The sequence below is a fragment of the Camellia sinensis genome, chromosome 5 (genome assembly GCF_055761805.1).
Source record: "Camellia sinensis isolate YWXY chromosome 5, ASM5576180v1, whole genome shotgun sequence".
NCBI classification, from domain to species: domain Eukaryota; kingdom Viridiplantae; phylum Streptophyta; class Magnoliopsida; order Ericales; family Theaceae; genus Camellia; species Camellia sinensis.
The window spans coordinates 108764152-108775726 of NC_138965.1; the positions used below are offsets into that span (position 1 = coordinate 108764152).

Here is an 11575-nt window from a genome sequence, read left to right on the forward strand (position 1 = left end):
AAAAATTGTTTCACATGGACTAGGAGTCAATACACTTTTGAAAGTTTTGTCTAAGATTAACTAGGTTTTAAGTGGGACCGGTGTGACCCCTCCAATTTTCCTGAAAAACTTTCCTGACCATGTTCAATTCTAGGTTAAGTAGTGAGACTAGTTTTGCATTAAATTTCTAACTTTGAGAGTTTCTAGTGCAAAGTTTAATTTCTGGAAACGCAAAATAGTGAAATTCTGTTATATTTTTCAAAAATGGAAACTGTTACCAATGTTGCTGCTGTTGCTGCTAATGTTGGTAGGGATCAAAATCCCAGGACTATTGACTTGCCAACCCTTACTGGGACCTTTGTGGTCAACCCTGCTGCTATGACCTCTGTGGTCAACCCTGTTGCTACTTCTACTGTTCTGAGAGGATCGCACAACCATCATTAGCGCCAAGAGAACTTCACGGAAGTGAGTTTCAAGAAGTGGCAGTAGAAGATGCTATTCTACCTGACTACTCTAAACCCTGCGAAGTTTTTGAGTGAGGATCTACCAACCGCGGAAGAGAATAAGCGAAACAAGCAGAAGCTCATGGCACTAAATGCTTGGAAGCAGTCAGACTTCCTTTGCCAGAATTATGTTCTGAATGGCTTGGCAAACCCACTATTCAATGTGTTTTATGCCAAGAAGTCGTTAGAGGAGCTGTGTGATGCTTTGGACAAGAAGTACAAGACCGAGGATGTTGCAGTATGATTTTATTTTATAAATATGGGTTTAATTCCCTACCACGAATTCACATGTTTTAAATTTTCTAGATTTGTAATGTAATTTGCTAATTTTTGGGTAATCTGCTTGCTAATTGCTTTCTAATTTCTAAAATTATTTACATGAGTTATGTACGTGTTAATTGCTCTAGAGTTATGTGCATGTTAATTGTCTATAAGTATGTACATGTATGTAACTCTTACCTACTAAAATTTTACTTTATTTTTGAAGTTATAAGTTTAATTGTGTAATAACTTGTCTAACTTTTAAGTTTTACTTAATTTTGCTATTAAATAAATTGCTAGAAGGTTTAAATAAATTATTGCTTTTATAGTTTCTGTCAATTATTTGTTTTGTATTTGTTGTGTTTTTGCTAACTTTTTTTTATAGGAATACCTATGCGAAAGGGATTGAAAAACAAATACAAAACCAAATGATTAGTATTTGGGACGTAAAAACAAAGTTTTGAACTTCTAACCTTTGTGTTGAATAGAAATACCTAAGTGTGAAAAGGATTTTGGACCAAATAAAATCCTTATGGATTAGTTACTTTCTTTATAATTGAAACAATTTTTTGCTTGAGTTTTAATTGTGATTATTTACCAATGTGTTGTAGCAATGTTTTATTTGCTTGTATTTTGGTTAGCAATGTTTAAATTGCATGTAAGTTTGGAACTTGGTTTGTTTTAATCTAGTTCATACATTGGAAAACTTAATTCTAAAAATTATTTCTCATGGATTAGGAATCAACATACTCTTAAAAATTTTGTCTAAGGTTAACTAGGTTTTAAGTGCGATCGGTGTGATCCTTCCAGTCTTCTTGAAATCTTTCCTGACCATGTTCATTTCTAGGTTAAGTGGTGAGACCAGTTTTAAATTAAATTTCCAACTTTGAGAGTTTCTAGTGTTAAGTTTAATTTCTGAAAACGCAGAATAGTGAAATTCTATTATATTTTTCAGAAATAGAAACTGTTACCAATGTTGCAGCTGTTGTTGCTAATGTTGGTAGGGATCAAAATCTCGGGACTACTGGCTTGCCAACCCCTACTAGGACCTCTGTAGTCAACCTTGCTGCTGTGACCTCTGTGGTCAACCCTGTTGCTATTTCTGTTGTTCCGAAAGGACCGTTCAACCATTATGAGCGCCGGGAGAACTTCATGGGAGTGAATTTCAAGAGGTGGCAGTAGAAGATGCTATTCTACCTGACTACTCTAAGCCCTATGAGGTTTTTGAGTAAGGATCCACTAGCCGCAGAAGAGAATGAGCGAGACAAGCAGAAGCTCATGGCTCTAGATGCTTGGAAGTAGTCAGACTTCTTCTGCCAGGATCATGTTTTGAATGGCTTGGCAGACCCACTATTCAATGTGTTTTATGCCAAGAAGTCGTTAGAGGAGTTGTGGGATGCTTTGGACAAGAAGTACAAGACCGAGGATGCTGGGGCAAAGAAATTTTTCGTTGGTTGGTTTCTGGACTTCAAAATGGTGGACTAAAAACTGTCATTAGTCAAGTCCAAGATTTCCAAGTAATTCTGCATAAGATTCATGTAAAGGGAATGTTTCTAAGTGAATCATTCCAGGCAACAGCTTTGATTGAAAAGCTGCCTAATGGCTGAAAAGACTTCAAAAACTACTTGAAGCACAAGCAAAAGGAGATGACAGTTGAAGAGCTCATTGTTAGGCTCCAAATTGAGGAAGACAACAGAAAAAAAAAGGGGGGAGTACCTCTATTGTGAAAGCAAACGTAGTTGAGCATGGCCAGTCCTCAAGGATGAAGAAGAAGCCACCAACAAGCAAAAGGTCCAAGTTGGGGGCTAGAGGTGGAATCTCAAAGAGGCCGGTCTATAAGCCACAACAACCTATTTTTAGGTTCAATGGAAAGTGCTTCAACTGTGAAAGCGATGGGTATTGAGCAGTTGATTGCCGCAAGAAAAAGAAACCTTACAAGAAGAACCCTCCACAAAACAAGAGTCGTGCCCACATGGCTGAAATGGAGGATCTGTTACAAGATGTGGACGACATGCATGTGTCAGTTGTCGTCTCAAAGGTGAACATGGTGGTGTCCAACCTGAAGGAATGGTGGGTGGACACTGGGGCCACTCGCCACATCTGTGCTGAGAAGAAGATGTTCACAACTTTCAAACTGGTTTCAAACAGTGAGAAGTTGTTCATGGGAAATTCTACGACCTCAACTGTTGAGGGTAAAGGCAACGTGGTCTTGAAGATAACTTCAGGAAAAGAGCTGACTTTAAACGATGTCCTTTATGTGTCGGACATTCGTAAGAACCTTGTTTCAAGGTCGCTCTTAAGCAAGCATGGCTTCCCCATAGTGTTTGAGTCTGATAAGGTCGTGTTGACCAAGAGCGGTCTATGTGAAGAAGGGGTATATGTCGGGCGGTATATTTAAGCTCAATGTCCCTAAAATTAATGAGAAAACTTCTTCTCTACTTATATGCTTGAGTCCCCTTATTTATGGCATGGTAGACTGGGTCATGTGAATTTTGACTCTTTGTGTAGATTAATCAAGTTAGATCACATATCATCTTTCAAGATTAATTCAAATCACAAGTGTGAAACTTGTGTAAATGCAAAATTGACGAGGACTTCTTTTAATTCTATTGAAAGAAGTACCGAGCATTTAGATTTAGTGCATAGTGATGTGTATGACTTGAAAGTCGTACAAATTACATGGTGGCAATAAGTACTTCATCACTTTTGTTGATGATTGTACTAAATACTGTTATGTGTATTTGCTTAAAAACAAAAATGAGGCAATTGATAAATTTATTCTTTTCAAAAATGAAGTTGAGAATTAACTAACCCATAAAATCAAGGTTTTAAGAAGTGACCGTGGTGGTGAGTATGAATCCATGTTTGCTAAGATTTGTGCTCAAATTGGGATTATCCACCAAACTACAGCGCCTTATTCCCCTTAGTCAAATGGTGTTGCTGAGCGGAACAATAGGACGTCAAAATAAATGATGAATATGATGTTAATAAGTTATGGGTTGCCACAGAACTTGTGGGAGGGAAACAATTCTCTCCGTGAATTACATTCTTAGTAGAATACATCGGAAGAAAGTGGACAATACTCCATATGAGTTGTGGAAAGGCCACAAGCCTTCATATAAATACCTATGAAGGTGGGGGTGTCTTGCGAAAGTAGTGGTGCCTATACCCAAGCAGGTTCGGATAGACTTGAAGTCAGTGAATTGCATATTCATTGATTATGCACATAATAGCAGTGCATATCGATTTTTAGTGTGTAAGTCTGCTATTTCAGATATACACAAGAATACTATCATGGAATCAAGAAATGTATCTTTCTTTGAAGATGTATTTCCTTGTCGTCTCTAAAAAGGGGTTTCGAGATCCATAAAAGAGGTTGAAGATTACAATGATCACATAGATGATCGCACAGATGATCACACAGATGATCAAGCTAAGGAAGTAGATGAGCCAAGAATGAGTAAAAGGGCTAGGACCTCAAAGTCCTTTGGTCCAAACTTTTTGACTTATAAGTTAGACGGAGAACCTTGAACTTTCCATGAAGCTATGACTTCACCTGAAAGTTCTTTGTGGAAAGAAGCAATTAAGAGTGAGATTAACTCCATTTTACAGAACCATACTTAGGAGTTGGTTAATCTACCCCCAGACAGTAAGGCCTTGGAAAGTAAGTGAATCTTTAAAAGAAAGATGAAAGCGGATGGATCAATTGATAAGTATAAAACTAGGCTAGTTATCAAGAGATATAAGTAGCGAGAAGGCCTGGATTATTTTGATACGTATTCACCTGTGACAAGGATTGCATCCATTCGCATAGTGATTGTGATAGTAGCTTTACATGGTTTGGAGATATATCACATGGATGTAAAGACAGCTTTCTTAAATGGAGACTTAGATGAAAAAATCTACATGGAACAACCTGAGGGGTTTTCAACTCTAGGACAAAATAAGAAAGTTTGTAAGCTTGTCAAATCATTGTATGGTTTGAAGCAAGCTCCTAAGCAATGACATGAGAAGTTTGACAACGTTATGTTGTCACATGGGTTTAAAATCAATGAGTGTGATAAGTGCGTATATGTTAAGGACATTGACAGAGGTTATGTCATTTTGTGTCTATACATTGATGACATACTCACTGTTGGTAGTAATGATGAGATGATTATAACTACCAAAAGATTGTTAAACTCTAAGTTTGACAAGAAAGATATAGGCCTTGAAAATGTAATTCTAGGTGTTAAGATTACCAGAACGTCTGATGGTATTGCACTTTCTCAATCTCACTATGTTGAGAAGATGCTTGAGAAGTTTGGTAAATCAAATACAAGTGTGTCTAGGACACCGGTAGACTTGAGTCTACATTTGACTAAGAATAATGGTGAGAGTGTCTCTCAGCCAGAATATTTTCAGGTCATTGGGAGTTTGATGTATTTGATGAGTTGTATAAGGCCGGATATAGCCTACTCTGTTAGCAGACTTAGTAAATACACGAGCAATCCTGATGCCACTCACTGGAAGGGTATCATTTGGGTGTTAAGGTATCTCCGTTTCACCCGGGATTATGGACTGCATTACAGCAGATATCCAGTAGTAATAGAAGGCTATAGCGATGCGACTATCTGATGTTAGGGATTCGAAATCCACTAGTGGTTATGTGTTCACTCTTTGAGGGGCAGCCGTGTCTTGGAAATCGTCCAAGTAGACGTTTATCTCATGATCAACGATGGAATCGGGAGTTTATAGCGTTAGATAAAGCAACAGAAGAAGCAGAATGGTTTTTTCATTTCGTTGAGGATATTCTACGTTGATCGAAATTTGTGCCAGCCATTTGTATTCATTGTGACAGCCAATCGGCTATTAGACGGGCATAGAGTAATATGTATAATGGAAAGTCTAGACATATCTGTCGTAAACATAATTCCATATGACAACTTCTCTCTAACGGAGTTATCACTTTAGACTATGTGAAGTCTAAGGACAACATTGCGGATCTGCTGGCCAAAGGGTTAAATCAATTATTAGTAGAGAAGTTATCAGAAGAAACGGGTTTAAGGCCTTTAGTTTAAGGTGTTACCGGAATGGAAACCCAATCTAGTTGACTAGAGAACCCAAGATTTAGGTTCAATAAGACAACCTAATTGCGTGTAATGGTGATATGTCACTGAGGAGGTAAAACCTCCATTCATTCCTCTTATTAGTGATACCTGCAAGTATAGAGGTTAAGCTAAGCTTTTAATGACTCTAGTGTGTTGAGTTCAAGTAGAGTCATTTATGTGAGTGTGAAGTGGGGTCGCTTCTATAAGAATTGACAAGGCCAAATTCTTTAAACCACTTACTGAACCAGGTTAGTGTTCCAAGGCTAAACCGGACACAACAGTGAGAACAAAACGATGGTTGGAGTAATACCTATGTGAGGTCAGTTGTCTTAGTTTACATAAACGATAGAACAGTTCAAGACTTCATGTTCACTGGGCGGCTAGTAAATCCAATAGACTTCACTATGAGGGGTTTAAAGCCAAAAGCTACATTTTCCAATGCAGGAGTTATTCCGTTGCACTCTCTCTCCGAGTCTTTGTTGTTAAGCATTGTCCGTTTGTTGTTATTCAGTCAATTTTTATTTATGTAGGGGATTGTTGGAAAATAATAATTTTTTAGTGACTTTAATGCAATATTAAAGTGGGTGTCAATCTTCAATTGAAATGGAGTAGAGTGGGCTTAGATTCTTAGTAATGAACTCTTTACACCACAAAAAAAAAAAAAAAAAAAAAAAAACTATTAAGATTTGAATGAGAAATTGACTCATTAAGTTGATCTCGTGAAAGAGGTGTTGGGAAAGGTGTGTATCTTTCTATCCCATATTGATTATAGATGAGAGCATTGATGGGTATTTAAATCCTATCTTTTACCTAAGGTATCCAAATTTTCTGAAGAAAATGAGTTATGGATACTTCAAGGATGGACTTGGGCCAAGACTATAGACCAAGTTGCTTATGCAAAAATTGCCATACGTGAGCGCGCCGCGCCCGTCCACCCCGGCTGGGTCCAGGTTCGTGGTCCGTAGGTCGTGGATCTTAGATCTTAGGCTTAAGTTTGGGCTTGGGTTTGCTGGATTGGATTAAGTGTGGAGGTTGGGCCGGATTCTTGGCCCACCCATCTTAATTTTTTTGGGCCAAACCAGATATGTGGCTGCAGAAATATAAACAATACACATGTGTATAAAAGCTGGTAATTCCTCTACATTCATAATGGATTAAATCCATCAGTTTTGTTGAGTTTAATTTTGCATTTGTGATGGGCCTTGATGACAAGAGCCTCTTTCTCTCTCCTTCTGTATGTATAAAAGGAGGCCCCTCTTCTTCAGGAACTTAGATTGCTCTCTCTGTGTTCTAGAATTTTCCTGTAGTTTTGATATTCTTCTAGTGAGAGAGTGTTGCTTTAGTTCTGTTCGCCGAAGTTATGCAGTAAGTGTTTTGTTGTAGCTGGTTTAACTGTCATATCCTGGGAGACAGACGTTGAAAAACCTGTAGCACCCAATCGGTGAGGTGACGAATCTGTTTTAAAGAAATTGTCTAGTGCAGATTTCGATTTGCTTTCTTTTGCCGTTTTATTTTATTATGTTCAACTTGTAATTTTCAGCATTTTATTTATTTATTTATTTTTATTAAATTTCAATTGTCAATTATAAATCTATTTATTTTATTTAATTATACCATTTTTACAACACCTATAGCTATTACTCGTCCCCAATGGCAAACTTAAAAGTCTCATTAACGGGCAGAATTATATATACAACAAAAAAAATTGACTAAAAAATTTGTTTTATTACATTAATGTTACCAATGTTTCATATTTATACGTATAAAAGCTGAATATTATCATTAAATTCAAAAATAAAGTTTCATTCAATATTAAATATTAGACATTTACAAAAAAAAAAAGTATTTACAAAATAAAAAGATAATAAATAATAACATATAAATACTTTTTTCAATCAGATCATAGCCATATTGGCTTTAGCCAATTTGTGAAGTACTTTCTGATGAGGTGTTTATCGACAAATTTAGTTCAATTTTGAGGTAATCATGAATCGAATTAATTCGTCATTAATGATTTTTACCCTTCAGTAAATAATTACCCCACTTCTTACTTAGTGATAATTTCTCTAAGAATAATGCCATATGTATATGATAAAAAATAATTACAAATTTATAAGGTCCAACTCTTTCAGTGTAAAAAAAATGCAACAAAAATTATATCCTAAGAAGATTGTCATCCTTTAATAAATAATTGTCCCACTTCTCGTAATTTTTCCCGTTAAACTTGTAGAACTAAAGTGTAGGGTTATTATCTAATGGCTCATTGAAGCTTCCCAATGCAATCAAAGATAACCATTACCACGATCCAATGGGTGGTGTTTGGCAAGTGATTTTGGGATTAAAATAATCACAAAAGACAAAATAGGTTATTTTAGCCACAACAAACAGAACATCACATCTAACCCATAATCATTACATTCTTCTCTCACAAAAAAAAGTCAAAAAAGTCAAAAAGTTAAAAAATCCTTCCTAAACCAAGCTTTTTAGCCCAGGTTAAAATAGCCAAAAAAGCCAACCCACTTCTCAAACAGAGGCTAAAAAACAAAAATAAAATAAAATTACAAGACTTATTTTATTATTTTCAAACTTGAAAAGAGATAAATGTAATTTATCAATAAATAAATAAATAAATTACATTGTTGGTTCTTTTAATTTGAGCAAAGTTTCACTTTGATCTTTATAATTTTAATTTGAATAAATCGAACTCTACACTTTCAGTTTCGTTACAATTTGGTCCCTTTATTACTTTTTTCCCCTACAAAATATCAATAATGTTAGTTATTAAATTACAACGCATGTCAACATTTTTGTATAAACTTAAATTTAAAACTCACTCGCCTTAACACTTAAATGTCCTATCTACGACCACTTGGACACTTAAATGTCCTATCTACGACCACTTGGACAGTTGCCCGGGTCTCCCCCCCCCCCCCCCCCATTTACTTATTGTTAGTGTTTTGAACATAAAAAGATCATATGCAAAATTAGAAAAACCGAAATGAAATTTAAAAAAAAAAAAATAAGAACCACTAGTTTAATGAATATAATATATTAGTAGTTCTTATAATTTCTTTTGAATTTCAATTTGATTTTTTTAATTTTGCAAGTGTTATTTTTTTTCTATCCAAATGTTAATTACGCATGATAGATGGACAAAGCCCCCGTTTGGGAAGTGGGTTGGCTTTTTGGCTTTTTGACTTTTTTTGTTATTTTGGCTATTTTAACCTGGGGCTAAAAAGCCTGGTTTGGGAAGGGCTTTTTGGCTTTTTTGGCTTTTTGGCTTTTTGGTGAGGTGTCATCTTGTTAAAAGACCAAATTGCCCTTTTCCATTTTTTTTATTTTTTAATTTGGGTTGGGATTTGGCATTATTTCCGTTTTTTTTCTTTTTTTTTCTTTTTTTTTTTTTTCAATTTTGGCTTTTTGGTGAAAAACAAAATTTTTTGGTATGTTTTTTTTTCGGTATTTTTTTTTTACAATTTTGGCTTTTTGCTTAAAATATATATATATATATATATATTTTGGATTTGGCATATTTTTGTTATTTTTTATTTTAATTTTTTCTGTTAGGCTTCGATTTCGCCTATTTTCCTAATTTTTGTTTTTTTTTTTTTTTTGGGTTTGGATTTCGGTTTTTTTTTTTTTTTTTTTTTTTTTTTGTATATTGGGTGTCGATCTGCCGACTTTTGCTTAATTTTTTTTTTTTCATTTTTTTTTTTTGGGTTTGGAATTGCCATATTTTGGTTCTTCTTTTTTATTTTAATTTTTTTATGTAGGGTTTCGATTTTGCGTTTTTTTTTTTTTTTTTTTTTTTTTGGGGTTTCGCTTTGGCATTTTTTGCTTTATTTTTTTTGTTGACAATTTTTTCATGTTGGGTTTCGATCTCCCGAATTTTGCAAATCCAAATTTTTTATTTTTTATTTATTTTTTGAATATATTTTTCAGATTTTGCGCTATTTTTTTTTTTCTTTGAATTTTTTTATTTTGCGCTTGGATTTTTCGTATTTTGTTTAATTTTTTTTCCTGTTCCTTTTTTTAATTTTGGGTTTGGATTTGGCGTATTGTGCTTAAATTTTTCGATTTTTATTTGCGAATTTATGTTTTTGTCTTTTTATTGTTTATTTTTTTTACTATAACTATGTTTTTTTTTTTTTTGTCTTGGATTTTCATTTTTAAGTATGTCTTTTTTTTTTAATTGGTATACAATAACTTTTTTTTTAATATATTTATGTGTTTCATTTATTTGTAATTTACGTCGCACATGACAATTTGTCTATTCTTTTTCTTTTCCATTTGTTTTTATCTGTTTCACCTTTTTTTTGTTTTTCCAAAAGCAAAATTCGTATGGATTGTTGTTTTTCAAAGTTAGGCACGTCAGCAACTGGAAGGGGTTACATTCCCGTGGAAATTCATACATATTGTACATGATAATATATTTGAATACAGTCTGTTTCACGTGTGTCATTATGTGACAACCATACGAAAATTATTTTGACTACTATATATTTCCTAACATTCCGTTCTTACGCATGTAATATAATTTGTCGCATATGTGAAGGCGGACCAATGCCATATGGGGGTCTTCATCTCCAACCATTAAACCATCCTCATCATGTTCAACTTCTGGTATGGCATTTACTATTGTCATAGCCTCTTCCTCGTCACAGATTAGCTGAACAGTTGTTGGGTTACCTGTGTTTCGCCGTATATAATTATGTAATGCCATTGACGCACCTACTAACTGAACTTGTACATTTGCAAAGTCATACCGAGGCATGTCTCGAATAAACCCCCATCGCTGTTTCCAGGCACCGAAAGTGCGTTCCACCACACCGCGTAAGGACGAGTGCACTTTGTTAAATAATTCCCTTGGCATGTTTGCCATCCTGTTCCGTGCAATACGTCGAAATTCTTGTTGGTGGTAACGGTCACCTTTGAATGGTGCTAAGTAACCAATCCGGTTTGGATAGACAGAATCGACAAGATAATATTTGCCTGCAGATATGACAACAATGTATGACATAAAAAACGAACATTCTGCGTCATTTTCATATAACGCTTTCTGAGGAAAAAATTAATACATTATTAAATCTATTAAGAGGACCATGTGTTACCTTCGTTAGGATGTGGGAAGGGGACATTCTCATTTGTTAGTATCTCGTTGAATATGCGACTATCATGCATACTTCCTTCCCATCCGCACGAAATGAATATGAAACACATGTCAAAATCGACAGCGGCTATTATATTTTGTGTGTGACAGTATTTCCTATCGAAATATGTTGCCGCATCTGGCCCCGTAACCCACGCACTGACATGTGTTCCGTCTATTGCGCCAATGCAGTCCTGTAAACATGGATCATATGTTTTGTTTCGTAACTTTGTAACAAGTGTTTCAAATTTGTCACGTGCAGTTAATAACAAAAACCATATATATTGTCTTGATTTATATGCCAATCATGTTTTGCTGAAGTACCTTGAACGGTAGGTATTTCCGTCTAGACCGCACGTATGGATGTATACGATGCTGACTGTATGTGGGCCGACAATGGACAACAGTGAACTCTTTCATGGAATTTAATTCGTTATGCACGTGCCTCGACACAGTCTCCCCGGAATGTTGGAACCGTTCCTGGATTTCCCGATTTTGCTTCCCTTTCAAGACATGGATAAACATCGCAACGCTTTCTTCAACAGCTAAGCCATGTGGATGTTGCGGGACTTGTAACCCAAAATCATTTACTA

The 11575-nt window shown here is 35.2% G+C and overlaps 1 protein-coding gene across 1 annotated transcript; it reads left to right on the forward strand.

Moving 5' to 3' along the window:
• The first annotated feature begins 471 nt into the window (after positions 1–471).
• Positions 472–3875, forward strand: LOC114258157 (uncharacterized). The gene is made up of 6 exons (XM_028198045.2): positions 472–720; positions 1671–1901; positions 2064–2196; positions 2651–2813; positions 2892–3131; positions 3752–3875. The coding sequence occupies exons 1-6, from the start codon at positions 472–474 to the stop codon at positions 3873–3875; spliced, it is 1140 nt and encodes a 379-aa protein (XP_028053846.2).
• The last annotated feature ends 7700 nt before the right edge of the window (positions 3876–11575 follow it).

Coding starts and splice junctions, on each gene's coding strand:
- LOC114258157 (XM_028198045.2), top strand. CDS start 472: ATGCTATTCTACCTGACTACTCTAAACCCTGCGAAGTTTTTGAGTGAG. Junction 721..1,670: donor ACAAGACCGAGGATGTTGCA/GTATGATTTTAT, acceptor CTGAAAACGCAG/AATAGTGAAATTCTATTATA. Junction 2,814..2,891: donor GTGTCCAACCTGAAGGAATG/GTGGGTGGACAC, acceptor GGTTTCAAACAG/TGAGAAGTTGTTCATGGGAA.